Source organism: Tachypleus tridentatus, chromosome 10 (assembly GCF_004210375.1).
Source record: "Tachypleus tridentatus isolate NWPU-2018 chromosome 10, ASM421037v1, whole genome shotgun sequence".
Lineage (NCBI taxonomy): Eukaryota > Metazoa > Arthropoda > Merostomata > Xiphosura > Limulidae > Tachypleus > Tachypleus tridentatus.
The window spans coordinates 149,657,412-149,680,081 of NC_134834.1; the positions used below are offsets into that span (position 1 = coordinate 149,657,412).

Genomic DNA, 22,670 nt, shown 5'->3' on the forward strand with positions numbered 1-22,670 from the left:
CAGAAAGTTGCTGATGCCTGGAGCATCACTGGTACTCTTGGGGAAAGCTTTTCTTGTACATCTAGCACTTGAATTTCATCCTCCACCTTCTTGGAAAGAGTGATAATGCCTCTTTCCCTTTGGGTTGATCACCCCTTTACACTAGTAGAACTCAAGCTTGCTCTTCATCAGCAGTACATCAGTTGGATCTACCAGCTGTTGTGCCACATATCTCCTGCCTCTGTTGCTGTTCTTTTGGTTATTTTTAACTGGATCTGGAAGGAGAATGTTTTTCCTTATACTTGGCATTGGACTATTGTCCTACCTTTATCTAAGCTTGTGAAGGACCTGAAGATCCCTTCTAACTATTGTTCTTGTTAATTTTGTGAGCTATCTCTGTAAGGTCTTGGAGAGGATGGTTATTGCTCATCATATTTGGTTCCGCAAATCATACAGCATCCTCATGCCCATTCATTGTGGGTTCCAATAACAGTGATCCATCATAAATCACCTAATTTGACTTAAACATCAATCAGAGAAGCCTTTCTCAAGTGATAACATCTTGTGAAACCTCTACTCATGGGTTGTGTGGCCATTTATCACTTTCCTCCAAAAATTTTATTGACTGGCGATTCTAAGTCTGTGTGGACTCGATGGTTTTACTGTTCTTTTCCACAGGAACTTGGAGTCCCTTTAGGAGGTGTCTCGAGTGTCACGCTCTTCGGTGTGAAGATTGTCGTCATTGCACAACTTCCTCTTGTTGTTGGAAATGGTTGACGACTTTCACATCTTGTGTTAGGCATTGAGAATGAGGTTTATTGAGCTGCAGCTTTAGACTGCCCTCAGTCATTTGTTGAAGTAGACCACAGCAAATGGTTTTACCCCCCCCCCCTTGAAATATTGTTAGTATGCACTTTTGCCACCAGTGGGATGTTGATTCTGATCCCAAGTTTGCTCTGTGTTGGTGATGTTCTTCATTCATCCCTGAGATAAAGTTCTTGGGACTTATCTTTGATTGTTAGCTGATCTTTCACACATCAAGCAGTTATATGTCAAGTGTACGAGGGCATTGAACATCCTCTGTGTCCTCTCTTCCACCTCTTTGAGAGCAGATCAATGTTTTAAGCTAAAGATCTATCTTGCCCTCATTTGAATCAAACTAGACTATGAGTCTCTGGTCTGTGGTTCTGCCAGAACATTGGCCTTGAAGATGTTGGACCCCATTCACCATCTTGGGCTTTGGCTCTGCATAGGGGGTTTTCTACACTTCTCAAGTCCAGAGTTTGTACACAGAGTCTCTCGGACATCCTCTTCACCTCTGATACTTGCAATCTTTACTATATGCTTCAAAACTTTGATCCTTATCACAGCATCCCACTTGGGGTTGTGTCTTTCTTCCTAAGTGGACCAGGCTTTTTCAGAATAGACAGTCTGTCATTGTTCCTCTTGGCCTTTGTGTTCAGTTGTAGCTGGCTGAATAGAGTTTGTTGTCCATGGATGATGTTGCTGTCTCCACTAGTAAGCCAACCCCACCATGGTTTATTACCATCGCTGTGTGTGACCTTTCTTTGAGTTACAGTTACAGGAAGTTCTTTCTCTACTCATACAGTTGATTTTGTCTGCCATGTAATGCATGTACACTGTTTTTATGGTTGAGCTAATGTTTCATGTCCATCTTGTAATTTTGGTTGCAGGTTGTCTCTTCCAAGCACTTATGGTTGGGTGAATAATGATTGTAATACTGGTCACAGATATTACCTTGTTCTTGTAGTTTAATTGAGGCAGTGCCACGATTCTGTAATGTCAGGTTCTGTTTGTTGTAATTGTTGCTCCTACAGTGACTTGAGAATTTGTGGAGTTTTGGCCAGCTGCTGATTTCTTCTCAATTTCAGTTGATTAACGTATGACATACTGTTTACTTACAATTGGGGTTGATAAGTATATATAGCAGTTCACATGCCACTATATTTGTTTTTGTTTTGATTGACAGTATCCTAATGTTGAGCTTGGATATCTACATTGTTCATTCAGTTTACATTTTACTGTGGATTGCATCTCTCTGAACAAAGTGCACTTCCTTTTTTTCTGCATATATATGGTTAATTTCCTACTTCAAGGGTAAAGAGCATACCTGTTACTGATATAGTGAGGTACTTAACGGGTGCTTCAGTTTCATTTTGTAGCACATCTGGTCATTCTGGGCAGTAATGTTCCATGTTGTTTCAATGTTGAGTACCTTCACTCTTGCATTGTGGGATTCTAGCTTTGTGTGAAGAGAGGTGAGATCATGTTGAAAGCTAACATTTTTTTACACTGAATGCTCACCTTTCCTCCCCACTAACTTCTTTTTTTTGGAAATGATGAGATATCAAGAGTGAGAATTGAGCAGAAATAATGAAGGGAGCTGTGACAATATAGGTGGAACAGTAGAGATTAGTCACATGATATCTACATGTTCAATGGTGATGTTAAACTGGTGGAGTGTATAGAAGGGTCTACTGAGCAAGGTTTAGAGGGCAGAAGTGAGCACTTATTGGTGGATAAATATTTTCAGTGTAACAAAATGTTATCTTTTGTCTTGAGGAAATTAGTAACGCATACATTCCAAATCTACAGTATAAACAATTTGTAAGAGGGCTTGTACCAATACTCAGTGTGATATTTAAGATTTAAGGTAAAACTCTAGTGGTACTTGTTAGGTGTTACATGATGTATACCAGTACTGTGCTCTCACTGTTAATGTTTACACTTATATACTGAAGTGACATTATAATTTGATATTTTATTTATTTTCCAAAGTTCAGTTTTTTTTGTCAACATGATTGTGTATTGTGTTCACTTGAAATATTTGGTTTGATTGCAGGTGGAATTTTATTTATGCCAAACCACCTGAGAAGTCTCCATCTAGCCCATGTGATGCCAAAGTTATTGTTGCTGCCTTACGGGAAAGCAGGTAAGTATGGAAAATAGCTGTCATTAGGTTTTTTTTCTTAAGCTTTTCTATCATACTGTGCACTTTCAAAAAGAATGAAATGGCATTTTTAAAAATAAAATTAGGCCTGTAATTCCATAAAAGTGTTAGTGTATGTTGTACTCACATTAGTTTTTACAATATTATCTTGCCTTTTGTAAAGCTTTTAAAAAGTGAAGGGTTCCTTGCATTTGGGCAAATCAAGAAAAATCTAACATGATCCTACTACTTGGATGCATTTAGGGAAATTAATGTGACCCTACTAAGTGGGTAAATCTAGGAATGTGTCACATGATACACTCAGCTTGTTTGATTCTGGTGGATATAACTTCATTTTCTTATTTGTTTTGCTGTTACTGGTTTTGGTTCATACACTAACAGGCTACATATAAAATTGGTCCACATGTAGAACTGTAGCTACTTTGTTGCTGATATACAATATTTGAAAGGTTTATGAACTTCTGTAAGCATAAATATTGTGTCTGAATGTGTGTGCATGTTATAAACTACGTTTCCATAAATTTCGTCTGAAAACTATAGGAAAAGGTCTTTGAAGGGAAGAGAAAGAAGCGAGTTTGTGGAAGACATGAAGCGACGGAGGAGAGACAGCAATTCCAGTATTACAGGCACAGTTAAAGAAGCATTGGTTGATATCCAAACACAGAATGAGAATACAACAACATGTCACGTACAGGATGAAACCTCATCCACAAAACGACCTGTAACTCCAGATGTTAACCAGCTATTAACCACGAAAAAAAGAAAGAATAATTCTATCTTCAGCTCCTACAGTTCTAGTAGACATATATCTCAACGAAACGTAGTGAGTAAATAATGTTAAATTTCTTTATTTTATGACAACTCAAGTAAAAGAAAAATGTCTTTTTTTGTTGCTTGATATTGTGTTTCAGTTTTATCAGGAAGTTATGACCATGTACTGAGATACAAAAGTATTTGTTATATCATAATATAATACATACAATAAAATTGGTAAGGAATTCTCTTCAAAATATACTTAAATTGTTTCTTTATTGCTTAAAACCTTAAGTTTAAAAGGTAATATTAAACAAAGCCATATATATCCTAGTTGAATTCTTATCATATGGTGGTGGATGTTAATTAATTTTCCTTCTGAAAATTAAATTTAAGTAAATGTTTCATGAACATGTTTTCTAAAAATTAATTATTATTGTAACACTATATGTATAAATAATATCTTTCATTTATCTACTTTTTTACAGCATTTTGTGTATTTGATAATCTTCCAGAAATTGTTTTTCATTGAAATTTTGAGTTGGGTACATATTTATATTGTTTAAATTTATTCTATGATAGTCTTACAGATTGAACTATGCTGAAAAACTAGTTGTTGAATAATTATTCCTTTGTAGTCAGATGTTTAACTTTGAGTTATCAATCATGATGGCAGTGACACTGAGGTATATCTTTCCTTAAAAAAATGCTTAAAAGTTTTACCTAAGGCAAAGAACATGAATAAAAGTCTATTGAAGTGCCATCTGTTGGGTTGAAAAGATATCTGACTTGATGTATAATTGTCCAATTGTTATATGAACTTATTCTGAATATGATAATAAATGTATAAATTAATATTATGATAAAAATTAACATAAAAACCAGAACTGATTAAGATTTGAACTAGTCTTCCTCATAGTTGAGAACTATAACCACTGTGACATGAAGTCTTTGTAATCTAGTGTTAACCCTAATATTAATATACACAAGTGTGTATACATATTTGCACATATTAAGTATTTATACTGTAAAATTTGATGCAGTGTGTGTGTATATTCACAAAATATGGGAGACGTTTGATAAAGATTACAAACAAAAATCAGATTTTTTAACGAAGTATTTTTATCACAGATTTGTTTGTGAAAATATCAAGCCTGTTTTATTACTAGTCCAAGTGCAAAGTGGTTTCGTGTTGATTAAAAAATCTATTCTTCATCCCAAAAATCTCGGGTATTATTTGTGTAATCTCTAAAACCTCCTAATTACATTTCAGATATTTTGTTTTCAGTGAGAATGTATATTTTATCAACCCTAAGTGGGATTGGTCTATTTGACTGACCTCATAACCATCATAAAAATTAATAAATATATGTAAATTATGCTTTGTTTCATGCTAAAATAGCTACAAATTGTAACATGAACATACAAATGTTTAAATAGCTTAAGTCTCATTTTATACACACACACACACACACACACACACACACACACTTTATTATATTATAATAACCTTCCAGTAGTATCTAGCTAACATTACATAACATGCATTGATGAGGTGTATGTGCACTCAATTTACCATATCAAATAACTTAAAGCTGACTTTTAGTCTTTACAAAGTGACTCTGTCTTGGCTGCATTCTGGTAGGCTAGTGTTTTATATTATATAGTCACATTTAAGTTATTATAGATAATATATATGTATATAGATTACTATTTAGAAATAAGTTATTAAATTCATTTTTCTTAAAATGTAGAACAATAAAGAACTAAAGCAAACCGTTATCTCTTCTAACTACAATTTTGAACACAGTTGCTGTTGGACATAGGTTGCTGAGCCTTTCAAAATTTCACACATGGAAAATATGAACTAAAATGTTTTATATATATATACACACATACAGCTGAATAACCAAAATGTAATAAATTACTATATCAATACCATAAAATTCCACTATATTAAGTGTAATAACTTTCAGAATGAATCATCCTTAACAAGAAAGCTGGAAGAATTATCTTCTCCACTGAAAACTACCGAGCCCCAAATTAGGTATGTTTTCTTTGATAACCAAATACAACTTGTCAGATTGTTAGTAAGATATTTAAACATTTTTGTATAATCTTTTGCCTCTGGGCTTTATGTTTATTGCTGTGAGAAACTGACAGATAGACTTTAAGTTACTTGTAGTTCTTGTCAAGATTTCTGATTGATGCATCAAAGAAGTTTATTGAATTAGGTGTTAAGTTCACACTGTGCAGCACAGCTGGTTTTTAACATGCTCAGACTAAATCTGAGGATATATTGTTTACTTCATGCTACTTTGAAAACACATTTAACAGTTTTTGAGGTTGTGAATGCAGTATAAGTGTGACAATCATGACCCACAATTTGGTCAAAGAGTATCTAAACAGGTAGTAAAGAGTTATTGATTATTCAGTGTGTGTCAGTTTAAAATTAAAGATAACTATGTGCAGATAGCTCTTCTTCTTCTTTCTTTCTTTATATATATATATATAGCATCACTGAAATATTTTACCTGGAATTTTCAGTAAATTATTTGGTACCACTTTTACTCAACTTTATCTAAAGTAAGTAAACAGTTTGGCATTACTTTATTAACATATTAAAACTTTTAGTGTACATTAAAATTATGAACAATTGAAGGATTGTCTAGTATTAGCAAACTAAATTTTGTGTGCCTTATAATATGTCAGCGTAGGATTTGCTGTTTGATTGTTACAGGTTAAAAACGTTTTTCTGAAATGTTTCCCTGGTCTGGTTCTGATATTATGCAGTTATATTCTGTTTGATGGAGGCATTAATGCACATCCTTCCTCGTGCTCTTTTTCTGCTGTATCTACAGCTATAAAAGTTGTATGTCTTCATCAGTCTGGTACTGTATTGTTCTCTATCTACTGTACCTACAACTATAACAGTTGTGTGTCTTCATCAGTCTGGTCCCCTTGGTGTGGATTCCTGTATGTGGTGAGGGGACCTCCCAGGGAAGGTTCTGTTCTTTCAGTTTACCTTCTCTGGGATCGAAACATCCACCCACGTGTGTGGTGACCTGTGAAGGGGAGGAGAGGATTCTGGTGATTAAGGGGTCGAACCCTAACACACCACTTTGGCCTTGAATTCCTGTAAATGGGTGGCCTTGGGGTGGCCCCCCTTGGGTCAGTCTGCTGGCCCACTTGGGCTAGGGTCAACCAAGTACCAGTGTTGGATGTTCTCAACAGGTGTTATGGACATTGTACCTGATGCTGGTGTTTGTGTATAGTGCTCACAAAACCCTGTCATTGCTTCAGTGTCCCTTGCTTGACATTGTAGTGCATCCCCTTGAAGGGCTCCATGGTGGGTGGGGTTAGTGGGCACTGAAATTTCCTTTTTTTTATTATGGATATCCCAAATAAAAACTTAAATAGTGAAAAAACAGTCCATAGTTAAATGTCGACATCTAGAAGATTCTGAGCAGCAATCTTCAACATCTGTAACACCTGTACCTCGTTTTCTGATACCACATTCTCTTTCAGACACACCTTTAGGGCAAATGTCTCCCTTTTTCATTCAGAAGGGACTAGAGAGACTTGCTGGTTCTCCAAAGTCAGTAGAGAAGCTTCAATCTGGTGAAATATTGGTGGAAACATTCACATCTAAACACAGTAAACTCCTCATGCATTCAAGGCAATTGGGGATATGCCTTTGAGGTTTCTTGCTGGTTTCTCTAGTCAAGGAGTTTCTGCAGTGAAGCATATCTCCGCTTGCAAAGATGGAATTGTGATGCCAACCAGTATTCTCATTCTGACATTTACATCACCACGTCCACCTGCCACCATCAAGGCAGGTTATCTTAATTGCAGGGTCCAGCCATACATTTCAAATCCTCTGATGTTTCCAGTGTTAGCGGTTCGGTCACTCCAAGACGTCATGTCATGGTTCCTTGACGTGTGTTCATTTGGTGGCAAGGATCATGATGCCTACGAGTGTGAAACAGACCCTCATTGCATCAATTGCAATAGCTCTTGCCTGTCCTACTTTTGTTCTTGCCCTGAATGGATGGAGGAAAAAGAGGTACAGTGTTTGAAAACTACTTGTAACATTACTTATCCTGAGGCTCGAAAGTTGCTGTCCACCACTTCATCTCGGACGTATGCTGCTGCACTTCATTCCACTACTACAGTGGGAGTGCAAACAGATTCCTCTGTGCCTCCAACAGAATCGTTCTCAAAACAGATAAAGTGTTTTGACCGCCATGGTTATAAAGTAGATGAATCAACTTCAACACCCATCTCTGTCCCTCACATACATTTTAACAAATCCCAAGATCCACTTCCTTTAGTTCTGGGTACAAGCATTTCCTCAGGTACATCTTCTTCTCCCACCCCTAGATGCAAAACGATCATTCGTTCAAGTCCTCATTCACTGAATCCTCTTCAAACAGCAAAGACCTGCCCAATCAACCCAGGGCAGGATCTATGGAGGCCGATAGACTTTCCTTATTGAAGGGTCCTTCTGTTTATGACCACAAGTGTTCTCCATCCAATTTACCCACATGTGAATAAAAATGGCCACCCTGATACAACGGAACTGTTGAGGTTTATGTTCTAATCTCAGACATGAAAACACTGATTGTTTTTTACCGTCTTGTATGTCTTTTCTTACAGGAAACATTTTTGAAACCTGCTGATGCAGTCACCATTTGGCAGTTTTCTTTGTACAGAAATGACAGGCTGTGTGTTGGACGAGTGCATGGAGGGGTGGCACTGTTGGTTGATCAGCATGTGCCCACCCTGACTTTGCCACTCGACACACTCTTGGAGGTCGTAGCCATCCATGTTTTCTCGGGTTGTACCATTACTGTTTGTTCTCTCTCCCTGTTGCCTGGAGAGACATATGATCAATCAGGCCATGATGTTCTCATTGAACAGTTGCTGTCTCTCTTTTTAGTCTTGGGGGTTCAGTCCTTTGGGGAAGTTCTGATATTGATAGGAAAGGTCACTCCATGGAGTGTATGCTCACTGATCACAACATTTTTCTTTTCAATAGTGGTGGTTCTACTTATTTTCATGCACCTAGTCAGTCCTTTACTGCTATTGATCTCTGTTTGCTCCCCTTCACTATTTTCCCATTTTTCATGGAAGGTTGATAATAATCCACAAGGTAGTGATCATTTTTCTATAATTTTATGAGAGACTGGCTGTGGTCGATGCCATCCTACTTGTGTGCTCTGGTGGTAGCTGGATCACACAAACTCGCCCTCTTTCATTGCTCTCGCAGAGCTTGATCCTGCCATCACTAGACCACTCCATGGCAGTAGTAACTGACTGTATTGTACAAGCAGCTGCTTAATGTATTCCTAAAACCTCGACACGTTTCCCACAATATCCTCGTCCATGGTGGAATCCTCCCTGCCACATGGCATGGAAGGCTCGAAAATGGGCCTGGGATACTTTTCGTAGATATCCCACATCCTTGAACTGCATCACTTTCCAGCAGGCCTGTGCACATGCTTGGTGGGTAAGATGTCAAAGTCAGAAGGAATCTTGGATTAAGTTCACAACTGGTATATCTTCTAACACCAGTTCCAGAGTCATATGGGACAAGATTTGAAATGTCAATGTACAATGTAATTCAGTCCCTCTCGATCTTGCTCTCTGATGGCCAAGAAGTAGCTAATACCTGAAACATCACTGATACTCTAGGTGAAAGCTTTTGCTGGGTCTCTAGCACTTCTGCTTCTTCCTCCACCTTCTTAGCCATCAAGACTCGGGCAGAGTGATCACCCCTTTCCTTTTGAGCTGATTGTCTCCATGACAAAAATTTTCCCTTTACACTGGTGGAACTCAAACTGGCCCTTCATTGGTCTGGCAGTACATTGGTTGGACCTGATGATGTACACTATGAAATACTGCACCATCTATCTCCTGCTTTTCTTGCTATTCTTCTAATTTGTGTTTAACCAGATCTGGCAGAAGAACATTTTTCCTGATGCCTTATACCAGGCTATTGTCCTACTTTTCTCTAAGCCTGGGAAAGATCCCAGGATTACTTCAAATTACTGTCCAATTTCTTTGACGAGCTGTCTTTGCAAGACCTTGGAGAGGATGGTTAATGCCTGTCTTCTTTGGTTCCTCGAATCACACAACCTCCTCCTCTTGCCCACCCAGTGTGAGTTCCAAAGACAGCATTCCACTGTGGACCACTTGATTCGACTTGAAACATCAATCAGAGAAGCCTTTTTCAAAGGACAACATCTTGTATCAGTATTCTTTGACATTGAGAAGGCTTATAATACAACATCGAGGTATGGCATTTTGAGACCACACACACACACACACACACACACACACACACACATATGAGTTATATGGCCATTTGCCCATTTTTATTAAGTTTTTAATGGACAGGAGATTCCATGTTCACGTGGGTTCAACACTTTCCCATTCTTTTCTACATAAAGTCTCATGGACCTTCTTTGCACCTCTGCCGCTGTTTTTACTAGATGCTTCGAAACTTCATTCCTTTCTCAGTGGGCCATACGTTTTCAGAACAGATGACCTGCCATTGCTCCTTTTGGCCTTTGTATTCAGGTGCAGTTGGATGAATTGGGTCTGTCCTAGGATAATATTGCTGTTTCCACTGGTTAGCCCATCCCACCATGGCTTCTTGCAGTCCCCAAATGTGACCTATCATTAAGTCATCTGAGAAAATTAAACACTCTTGATTGGAAATACTGTCTGTTTTTTGCTGAACATTTTTCGAACCATTGTTCCTTTCCTATTTATACAAATAGTTCAAAATCAGGTGACTCTCTGGGCTCTGTTGTGGTTTGGTGGTTGCATGCAGAATTCCCTCTACAGTTTCTGTGTTCACTGCTGAACTGTATGCCATTTTTCCTGCCCTGGATTACATAGAAGCTAAGCAGTACTCAAACAGTACTATTTATACTGACTCGCTTAGTTCTCTACTGGCCCTGGAATCTCTTGATGTCAGTTCACACTCTGTTCTTGCCAATATTCAAAACTGACTGGCCTATTTCCCTTTAACATCTAATTCTATCCAGTTTTTCTGGTCACCGGGCCACGTTGGTATTCGCAGGAATGAGCACGCCAACACTGCAGTTAAATCTGTCTGCTCTGGCACTATCACTGTTGTGTCTGTTCCATACATGGAATATGGTCCTGTATTCAATGCTCGCCACTGTGCCATCTAGCAGTCAACTTGGAGTGAGCAACATGAAACCAAACTTTTCCAAATAAAACCCTGTATTGGACTTTGGCTGTCTTGCTTCTGTAAGGATCGGAAAGAGGGAGTTGTTCTAACTAGACAACGCATTGGTCACAGTTTTTTAACTCATCTTCTTCTTTTATCTTCAACTGATGCACCAATGTGTATGTAGTCTGTGTAACACTCAGGTCACAATAAGCCACATATTACTTTCTTGCTGTTGTTGTGACTCTCAATGATGGCATTATTTTAAACATGTTCTGACATTGTCTAATGTTATTGGTGATGGTGACACCGTTCACCTTGGAAATGTTTTTAGTTTTTTAAAGGCCATCAGTCGTTTTCGTGCCATTTAATTTTTTTAATTTTTACGTTAGACCTTTTTTAATGAGATTCCCTTTTAAGAATCACAGTCCATCCATCTAGTTTGATTTGAAATTAGAAAATGGCCAAAATGTTAAAACACTCAACCAGGATTGGAAAGGCCAACTTCAGGTGACAAACGCTGCTGTTTGAACTACTCTTTAATCATCCTGGCGAGTTATTATTAAAATATTGCTTCAAGTCTTTTAAAACTTTTATTACTTTTTGAAAATGGCCATAACATCAAATAACTTGGAACCAGGACTAGAAAGGCCAACTTCAGGTGACTGATGGTGGTTTTTGTACTTACCTATTGGTCTTTCTGGCGAGTTATGATTATTACAGTCAGGCTACAGAAAGTCCTTTACAACTTGAATTACTGTAGTTTTTCTCTTACTGCTGTTGACTAGATGTAAACATTGGTTTTAATGCTATTTGATTTTTGAAACTTTGTTTTGTTTTACCTTAATTTCCTTTTATGAATTTTACTAAATTTACTTTAACTTTTTAATGGATGTTTGGTGTAGATAGCCTAGCTGCTTTGTGCCATAAAACATCAACCAACCATCAGTCTGGTACTGTATTGTTCTTTATCTACTGTTCCTACAGTTGTAACAGTTGTATGTCTTCATCAGTCTGGTACTGTATTGTCCTTTATCTACTCTACCTTCATCAGTCTGATGGGGTCTTTATCATACTGGTATGAACCTGAAAATCTGTGTTCTCTACATATCAATGAAATGCATTTGTTTATCAGGCTGGAAGTAACATAATAGTCTGTGTTCTGTACATATGAATGAAATGTTTCTTTATCAATTTGTTATCATTATTCTTCACTACATGTTCTGTCATGATATGTATGTCTGTCTTTACTACAGTTATGGTATGTTTTATAGTTGTAAGACTTGCATGGGCAATTTTCAAGGTAATAGAAAAAAACTGCAATAAATTGCATCTTTTCATTTTGTTCCATATAGTGAAGACACAGTAGTTTATTGGTTAATTAAAACAGCATGAAGGACCTACTTTATGTTAGTAATAGCAATAATAATTTAGTATTTTTACACCTTTTGTATTTCGGAGTGTCCAAATTTTCAATGGATGTGTTTTACTGGACTTTTATATGACATACACGAGATTTGTTTTTCTTTGGACTAGAAGTACAAAAACATTATTTGATGGGGAAAAAAAAACATACTTTAATTTGTTTTCAGATTTTGGTACACCGGTAGATTTTTTCAACTTACAGTTAAAATTCCAGTTTGATATAATCCACAAGTACAAAGCTATCCAACAAAAACTGCTGAAATTTATCAAATTTTTGGACATGTGAAAACATGGCATTGGTTTGGCCAAGTAAACTAGGTTTGCAGTTTGTTGGCGTATAACGACAAAATGACAAGATATTTAATAAAAAACACCTTAGGTGTGAAAAGAAGTGCTGCTAAAAAAGAGTCGACTACAATTTAAGAGGAATGAAACCAAAATTGTCAGTCAAAACTGGTAGCTACATTTGTAGCATTGGTAATACCTTCACAGCTAGACTGCGTGTGTTGTTTTACCCACCATCGTGCTTTCATTTGAGCACTAATAAAGATAAATAATTACCATCATACACTGATAAAATAATTAATAACCATAATACCCTGATAAAAATCTACCCATGCCACACACTGATAAGGAATATTAACCCAGTGACTGTTCATTATCTGTATATATGGTATGAATGGCCTCTAGCAGTTGAATACAAGCGTGCTGTTTGTGCTGTTCAGCTTTTGAAACACCTGTGCACATTTAGAACAGCTGTAGGCAACGACTTAATTGCTGTGACTTCTGTTAATGAAAGAAGGTGAATGATTTATAATATTTAACTGGTTGTGTAAAACTGACATATCAGAAGTGGAAACTGGTTTATTTTTAGTATGTGAGGTAATTTAATTATTATTTTTGGGCAACAGATATCTTTCAGTACTTTGTCTCTAAATGGAAGATGTTATCAAAGAATGTATAAATTTGTTTATAATGCTACACATTGTTTATTAGTGAAGGGACTGCAAAAGAAACAATACCGCTCTTCTCAACAAATGTTACTAAAGATGAAGTGGAAAAGGTAAGTTATTTCTTGATATAGGTGCTTATAATTTGAGTAAATAATCCCTACAATATATCCTGTCTTGCCTCCTCATGTAAATTTTTATGGTCCCTGTTTCCAAGTTTTTAATTTTCATTTTTTTATTTATTTTGAACATTACTGTAATAGTGTTAACAGATGTTTAGTTTGGTTAATTTGTTTTTTAATTATATCACTAATAAATGTGAAGTGGGGTGTTTGGTTTAATTAACCCTTTCCAGACAGGTTACAGGTGAAAGGTCATGTCAGTGCATTTATTTACTCATTCAAAATTTTCCTCAACTGCCATTTTATTAATTTGTCACTAAGCTTAGCATCAAATTGTAGATCATAATTCTGAATTTTGTGTTATATATTATTTAATCTCTTAATTTAAAAAAAAACTTAAACATTGATTTTAGTGACTTACATGGTATGTTGAATGCAGCACTGGTTCAAATTAGATGTTTGAGATGTCAAAATATAAAGTGTAATTTTGTACAAATTAGAAACTCAAATTACAGACATTGGAAAGGTAGGATATCAAATAGCAACCACCTGTCTTTTTCTATTTGATGTCACTATTGTACTGAATTGAACACAGTAATCCTGCTCACATCTTTCCATTTTGGAAATGGGCCCTTATATACACTTCTATATATTACATGTCAATAACCAGTCAGAACCTTAGAATGTCCCCTTAGTGATTTTCTCAGATGTTTTCAAATATAACTGGCATCCTCTTTCTTTAGGAGACAAATCTTTGTGTCGGTAAGTTGAGTGTTTAGTGTGTTCAAAATTTCATATTTTAGACACAAATACAACTTGGTTACTAAACTTGTGTATATTGTAACCATAAATTTTTAAGCCAGAAACAAAACGTTGAAATTAAACAAAATATGCTGCAGGTTACAAGTTACAATATGGGATTATAAAATGTGTCCTAGGTTTTGGAGATGACTGCAGAAGTAGGACCCACATTGCAGTGGGGATACATCGTCTGTCAGTCTTAGCCTCCAATTCATTAGTCTCATATAAGAAGATTAGAAATTAGGGGAGCAAGATGTGGGTGCTCAAGCCCACAACGTCCCATGTCTATATCACCCTTCACTGCCTGCAGACAGTTGTGGGTAGGTGACTGCTCTCCCAAGTTAAAGATAAGATAAACATAAAAAGATGAAAAAATAAAAAATGAAAATAAGACACTACCATTTGGGGATAAGTAAGATAAAACTTGCATCTTGAAGTTGCATTTCTGCACCAAGTAGGGTAGAGGCACTAATTAGCACAACATTGAACCATATCAGTATACTAAGTTTACTGTGACTGTCCAGCTTTTATATGAGGCTCAAGATGTACATTCTCATAAAGTGGTGCCAAGCTCTTAAATGACCTTATTTTTAACTAAAAATAATGTAGTAATTTTTATTAAAATTTCTCTGATTTTACTTTCTTTGTAGTTATTTAGTACATATTTATACAATAAATATATAAATTAAATGTGATTATTTTACAGGATGTGGTTGAAAGGTTAATATAATAAAAACAATAAATATGTTTAAATGTACAGTGTTTAATTTTTAAAGGTTTCACATCTGAAATTCAAATTTCAAATTTTCTTATGCATAAACATGTTTTTAATCTTATAATGAAAATTACTTTGTGTGTTGGATAGGCAAAATGTGAAAATAAAAAAAAAAGCATGAGAAAAGTATTGCTTTACATACCTTAAGACTGTGGGTGTACTGTAGCCATACTTTTGAGTTTGAGATGTGTTGCATTTCTTAGGTCTCTATTTCTACTGCTGTATGGACAGCCTGCTCTTTTTTGCTCTGTTCAAAGAAGTTTCTGTGTTGGAGATCTTACTCTTCTTTTGGTTGACATTTCATTTAGATTGGCTAGCCAAGTTCCTTAAGTCTACCTCAATTTGATCCCAGTATCTGTTTCACCTATGAGTCTTTTATGCAATGCAGGTTTAGGGCGAGTTCACTCGGCCTTTTCCTTAATGTTCCTGAGATGTAAACCCTTCTGGTTGCTAAAACTCTCATGTCTGCTACTGTCTTTATGCAAGGAATTCTATTGCTTTTGGAGACTCTGGTTTCACTCATCCATTGTTCCTCTTGGTTGTTTATGGAGTCTTTACCTCGCACTCTCTCATTCGCATGATTAGTCTTCCATAACACTAAATATCCATCTTTCAGTACTTTTTCAGACTTTCATTATGGTATTCAGAGGAGTGGTTCATTTATATTAACATCGTAGAAGTGTTGGCTGTTCATTAAGCTCACAACACTCTTCAGTTTCATCATGTGGTGATCCATTAGGATACCTCTATTACCATGTATTATATTAGTTGATGTGGAAGCAATTGGATATTTGTTGTATAGCTCTTCAATTTTTTGTACGAAAACCATGACCATCACATTTGGTTGTAGACCTGTCGCATCGTAGGAGCTTTGAACGTGGTTGCTGGTTAGCTGTCGTGCTTGAACTAGCTCTTTATCATGAAGTTGTCTCTCCATCTTGTGTATGTTTCTGTGAATTTTTTTCTACTTTGAGATTCCTCTCATTAATGCCTCTGCAACTTCTCTCAACTCCAAGTTTCCTATTTTCTGGTTGCCAATCCTGCTGCAGCTCTGCACCAGAATTGAATCAGTCTATTTATTTATGCCTTTTTTCCTGTTTGACTATTTTTCCAGTGTTCCTTCTTGTATGCATAATGGCCTTTGCTGAGATTGGCCACCTGAGTCATATTTTCCACTCCTGCTCATCCTGATGTTTGGTTACCCTCTTTTCTTGTGGTGGACCCTTTTATGTGCACCTCATACATTCATCTTTCACTATGAGATATAAACACCATCTTCACATGGGAGATTTGTTAAGACCCATGCAAGATGGGAGGGATATTCTTGCACCATAGCCCATTTTCTGGCTCATTCTTGCTTTTAAGCAATGGAGATGGATGGTTACACTGCTGATGGTTCATTTTTCACTTTTCCTCATCTTTTCAATAGCAGCTTATCATTTTCTATGAATCCTGATCATTGGGTGGCTTTTTCAGAAACCTTTTATCTTTTCCCCAGCCATTCTACATTTTTTTCTTCAGTTATTAAGACTTTTTACAAGCTTTTTTCATTGGTCATGCTCCTCGTCTGAGCCTACGCTTGTTCTCCATTCAAATGTTTCTCCATCTGTTTCAGGTACCTTCTGTGTTTGTAAAAGCATATTTTCTTTTTGTGTGCGGGAGACTTTGCTCTGGCATTTTTATCTTAAAAAACCTCCTTTATACCTTATCACAGGAATAGTTCGAGTTTATTTCAAAACTGTTTTTCTTCCCAATCTCCCAGTCACCTGTGCTGCTCTAGATAGTGATTGGATGTCTTCAATATCTCTCTTTAATGTTTTGTTGTTTTTTTTCAATCCAACTGTTTTCTGTGTTATGTTTGGAAAATTTTGCATTATTTCATTCATACTATCATTTCAGTTGTCATTATCATTTTTTCTTGCAACAGGACCAGTCTTCTTGATTCTTGAGACTTACCACCTTCCATTTTGAGCAGTTGGGTTCATGAATTCATATGGCTCTCTGTGGTAGAAAACACTTGTAAACCTTATCAGATAATCTTCAGTTAGGTTCCTCTCGTTGTTGATGTCAGCTGAATGAGATATTTCAGGCAATGATGTAGATGTCACATTTTTATTGCATTATGTACATCAAATACATTGAAACCCCTCTAAGTGGCCACCCTGTGAAAACAGTCATTCAATCACAGTCCCTTTTTTTGTTTACATAATTCCTATTTATGTACAGTGGAACCCCTCTAATCAGGCCAGTTTGTCTCAGTCTCGAAGGTGGCTGCTTTAGAGGGGTTCCACTGTAATAGTTGTGTCTTCCTCCAGTTGCCATTCTCTAGTCGTCTTGGAGGCTCCAGTGAATTGCTGTATTGTTTCATTTTTCAACCCACACACACATACTAGTGATGATGGAACCCATCAAAAGGTCACTCTCACAAGAAATGCTTTTCTTCCCCATGCACCACAATGAGTGTGTGTGTGAATGCCCCTACAATATAAATATCTCCCTGACTGAGTGATCTTGCATTCCATCCACCCATGCGACATTTTAGCATCATGCAGAAGACTTTTGTTTTACCACTGTTGGGTGTGCACTACTTAAGATGGATTTGATAACCATTAGGCTGTCTTCTTCACTCCACTCCTCTTTGTTATCAGAAAGGAGCTCATCTCTGTGTCTGTACTTGACCCGTTTTAACCCCTGCTCGATGTAGGATTCTAGGTCTTCATCCAACTACAGAAAGTAAAAATCTCTGAATATATTCCTTACCTAAACTATTTCTGATAGTACTTGCCTCTCTTCACAATTACTTCCCTCTTCCAATGTATATATTTTACTTCGTAAAGAATAAGCCAGCACTCATGGGGATTACTGTATGTGTAGGATGTGTTGCCCCACTGTCAGTGAAGGACAATAGCCTAACATCATAAGCTGGTACAATACGTGTTAATGTGGGTATAGGTGGAAACTTCTTAGTCTTCAAAGCAGTAGCACAACGTAACAGCTTTATTGTACGTAGAGATGACTATCTGAGATGTGTTTTTGATTGTGAAGATGTTAACTGTAAAAGAGTGGTACATACGAAGACATGTAATAAATTAAGTCCTGCTTGTGGTTAGGTATTTGCTTTATAATAAAAATAAATTACAGGTCCCCTGTTGGGACAGTGGTAAGTCTACTGATTCACAATGCTAAAATCATGGGTTCGATTCCCCTCAGTGGACACAGCAGATAGCTCGATGTGGCTTTGATATAAGAATAACACACACACAAATGTGCATTATATTTTCCATGTGGTTTAAAGAAGTTAGGCTTATCTAACATAGTATATATTATAACCTGCTATTTTTCTGAAGCACTAACATTAATATATTTATTATAAATTTTTTTTCTGAAGAGAGAAGAACTGAAAACGTGTGTACCCCTTCATGGCAGCAGCAAAGAAGGGCATACATCAAGACGTCAGCCAGCAGTCTATGTTAATGTATCACCATCATCTACTAAGGTATACATGTGTTCAGGAAGGTTTTATTCAGAAATATATGACAGTGATAGAAATTAACTCAAACAGATTTCATCAGTGAAAAAATAAATTTCATTTCATTTATCTGACAGTTTATTCCATCTTTGGTATTAATTTGAAGCTTTGCGTTTAATCCAAAATATTTCAGTAAAATCGTATTCACTTTTAACATTCTGGAACTTTTAGTTTATGTAATTTATGTTCTAGAACCATCTTTTATTGTATTTCACCTAATTAGTACTTTATTCAAATGAAATATATTGAAACAAGATATTTTCTTTGTAGGTTGCTCCAATGCCAGAACATCTACACACATTGGAAGAGTTTGAAAGAGATTCAAAAATTGAAGAAAAGAGATTGCAGAAGTTATTGAGTGGTATTAAGAGCAGCTTCAAAGCAACAAACAGTGAGTTTATTATCATGTATAATGAGTTCTAACTTTGTCAGATTGGTCTCTGACTTGATTTGACATCCATTTTGATTGAACGTTTTTTTCTTGGACAAAATTTACTTTATGCATTTTTCAATATTTATCCTTTCAAGTGATGAATGTTAGCTAGCATACACTAGCTTAAAAACAATTTTTTAATGCTATAGAGATTAAATTGTGAACTGAACAATAAAAAAGTGCAAGTTTTCCTACATTCTGTATCATGGTAGGTAACAGTTGTGTCGATTATAAAATAGTGGGCATAAATTACTTTACCAAAATGAAGCGTGTGCATCTTTTCTCTTTAAATCAATTATTGTTACCCTACTAATAACTAGAGGTTTTTAATTAAAACATTCTATTTACAGCTGTACAGTCAACTCAAATGAAGACTTTAGACAGTTCAGTGGAACTTTCTACAGAGCACACAACTCCATTAGGCCTAGCATCAACTACTTCAAGCCTCTCTTTACAGACCTCTACTCAATCCTCTTTTACAACATTCAAGAATGGTAACACAGCTTCTGTGGATATACCAAAGTTGGAAGGAGACCATAGTACAAGGACACTGACAACCATACCCATGTTTCTTTGTGAAAGAGACAGGAAGCTTCTTTTGTCTGCTCCCAAGCCTAATTCTTCAATTTCTGTTTCTCCTTCAGTCGTAACCTCAAGCTCAGAACTCGCAGTAGGTGCATCAAACGCTTCCTCTCCAAGTGTTGCATCAACAGACCAGCCACCTTCCACACTGATTAGTGTTACTTCAAGTTTTAAGACACTGTCAACAAATCCTACCATGGTAACTTCAAGTTTTAGTGGAGGACGGCAGTTTAGTTCTAGTGTTACTTCACCAACAGTTACAAGTTCTGTTGCAGAATTTCAGTTGGCCTCATCTGGACCTTCTAAAGCAACTCCAGTAAAAACAAGCCTTGCTAAAGAATTGCAGTTTGGTTCTTCTGAACCTCATAATGTTATTCCAGTTAAAGTAACAACCTCTGTTAGTAATCAGTTTTGTTCTTCAACTTCTGTAAGTACCAAAGCAATAGTCACAAGCACTGTTGGAGAGTTACAATTTGGTTCTGTCTTGCCTTCTGATAGAACCTCAGTTAGTACTGTTGGAAGTTTAAATGTTGATCCTTCTGTACGGTCTAGTACTGCCTCAGTGAATACAAGCTCTGTTGGAGGGTTTCACTTTGGTTCTGCTGTCCTTACTAGTTTTACCCCAGCAACTACAAGCTGTATTGAAGGATTTCAGTTTGGATCTAATTTACCATCTAGTACTACCCCTATGGCTACAAGCTCTACTGGAGGGTTTCAGTTTGGTTCTTCTGTGCCATCTAGTACTAATCCAGCAACTACAAGCTCTGTTGGAGGGTTTCAGTTTGGTCCTTTACCATCTAGTACTAACCCAGCAACTACAAGCTCTGTTGGAGGGTTTCAGTTTGGTTCTTTACCATCTAGTACTAACCCAGCAACTACAAGCTCTGTTGGAGGGTTTCAGTTTGGTTCTTTACCATCTAGTACTAACCCAGCAACTACAAGCTCTGTTGGAGGGTTTCAGTTTGGTTCTTTACCATCTAGTACTAACCCAGCAACTACAAGCTCTGTTGGAGGGTTTCAGTTTGGTTCTTTACCATCTAGTACTACCCCAGGAACTACAAGCTCTGTTGGAGGGTTTCAGTTTGGTTCTTTACCATCTACTTCTACCTCAATAATGACAACCTCTGTTGGAGGGTTTCAGTTTGGTTCTCCTGTACCATCTAGTTTTACCCCAGCAACTGCCAGCTCTGTTGGAGGGTTTCAGTTTGGTTCTACTGTACCATCTAGTACTACCCCAGTAATGACGAGCTCTGTTGGAGGGTTTCAGTTTGGTTCTTCTGTACCATCTAGTTTTACCCCAGCAACTGTGGGTTCTGTTGGAGGGTTTCAGTTTGGTTCTTCTATACCATCTAATTTTACCCCAGTAACTACAAGCTCTGGAGGGTTTCAGTTTGGTTCTTCTGCACCATCCAGTTTCACATCAGCAACTGAGAGTTCTGTTGGAGGGTTTAAATTTAATTTTGAAAGTTGCTCAACAGCCCCTTCTATGCAGTCACCCTTGGAAAAGAATCCATCAGGAGGCTTTAAATTTTCTTTGGCTTCATCAACAGCTAGTTCAACTAATAAAGAAAAAGGATTTTCTTTTACATTTGGGTCTAGTGAAAGTGGAAAACCAGATACTAAAACATCACAGCATGTTGCAACAGGTCTTAGCAATCCTCCATCTGTATTCAGTCCCCTCATCACCAGTTCCAATGAAAATCAAAAACCTAGTCTTTTTTCCAGCCCACAGATATTTAAAGAAACTACAGTTACACCTGACAGTTCTACACTACAAGTTAAGTTTGGTCAGAACAACCAAACCCCAGTTCAAGGGATTTTTAGCAATCTATCAACTGGAGGATTCAGTATTGGACAGGGTTCTTTGTTTCAGAACTCTAGTGGAGTACATGGATCTGGCTCATCTGGACAGAACACAGCTTTCGGTGGAGCTAATCAGAATCAGAACTCTTTTGGATCAAGTAGTAACAAGCTTGAAACTAATTTTGGCTTTGTTCAAAGCCCTAATCAGTCACTTTCCTTTGGACACTCAAATATTCAGCAGTCAACACCTGGTTCTTTCCAGTTTGGAACTGGAAGTGGGAATGCTTTCCAATCACCAAGTGGGTTTAGCTTTTCTTCTGTCTCACAAGGAGCGAATTTTAACTTTTCTGCAAAACCGAACATTAATTTTGGAGGTAAGTTTGATACAGCTGGTTATAATATAAATGTTTCAAGTGAATTACAAAAACATTAAAACTATGATATATTTTATTACACTTTGAATTTCCTCTGTTCAAACTTTTTTGCAGTCTTACTGAACTATGCCAAAGGTACAGAATTGATTCTTCCAGAGACTTTTATGAATCTTTATGTAATAGCACAGGTGGTAGTCAACACACATTTTTCTTTCATATGTGGTATGCTCATAGATCTTCTCAACCTACAATTAGGAGTCTCATTTGATTTAAAATACAAACTACATGTGCAAAGTATTCAATAAAAACTGCCCAAAGTTGACAAATGTTTTGCATCAACATTTGCAAAAAACATGAGCTGTCAGTCTAACATTTTTATTACAGCCTCACCTAAGAGTAAGAGTGGAACAGTTTTGGTTTTTGTCGTTCAGTTTAAAGACAGCTGATTTATAGAAGCAAAATTATAAGTTGAAAACTTATGTAGATACATAAGTATTAGTTTTGCCAAGTAAACTAGATTAGCAGTTTCCAGTGTAAAAGTGTGGATGGTTATTATTCATTGTCAACTTTTAAATACAAGTCTGCTTAATTTTAAGAAATTATTCTAATTACAAAGTGTTTAGCATCAGGTGATACTAGATTAAGCAATTAGCAGGCTGTACCAGTTGCATGGGGTGATGACAAGAAACTGTTTATCTAAATTCCATGGCATTACTGTAAAGGAAGCTGTTAACATTGTTTTAAAGAGGAAACGCTGCCACCATATATTTTAAACAATCTGATTAGTTATGTAAAGAAAAGGTCTGTTCCAAATAATAGGGTTGTGATTCTAAATCTGTTGTGAGTTAGTAATGAGTGTAACTTTTTTCTTGCTGTGGTTTGTTGGTGTGTATTGACAAAAGATTCAGTGTACAACTTAAAGGGATGTTTTGCCCACATCCATATAATAAGTTGAACAAAAAAATG

The 22,670-nt window shown here is 36.7% G+C and overlaps 1 protein-coding gene across 2 annotated transcripts in view; it reads left to right on the plus strand.

The window, feature by feature from the left end:
- Positions 1-22,670, plus strand: part of LOC143230606 (uncharacterized) — a 35,663-nt gene that overhangs the window by 9,787 nt on the left and 3,206 nt on the right. For both annotated transcript variants that reach the window (XM_076464452.1, XM_076464453.1), the window contains exons 3-9: positions 2,843-2,932; positions 3,491-3,773; positions 5,680-5,750; positions 13,332-13,398; positions 18,372-18,479; positions 18,783-18,903; positions 19,296-21,704. In XM_076464452.1, coding sequence (XP_076320567.1) covers positions 2,843-2,932; positions 3,491-3,773; positions 5,680-5,750; positions 13,332-13,398; positions 18,372-18,479; positions 18,783-18,903; positions 19,296-21,704 — 3,149 coding nt within the window. The remainder of the gene's footprint in view (positions 1-2,842; positions 2,933-3,490; positions 3,774-5,679; positions 5,751-13,331; positions 13,399-18,371; positions 18,480-18,782; positions 18,904-19,295; positions 21,705-22,670) is intronic.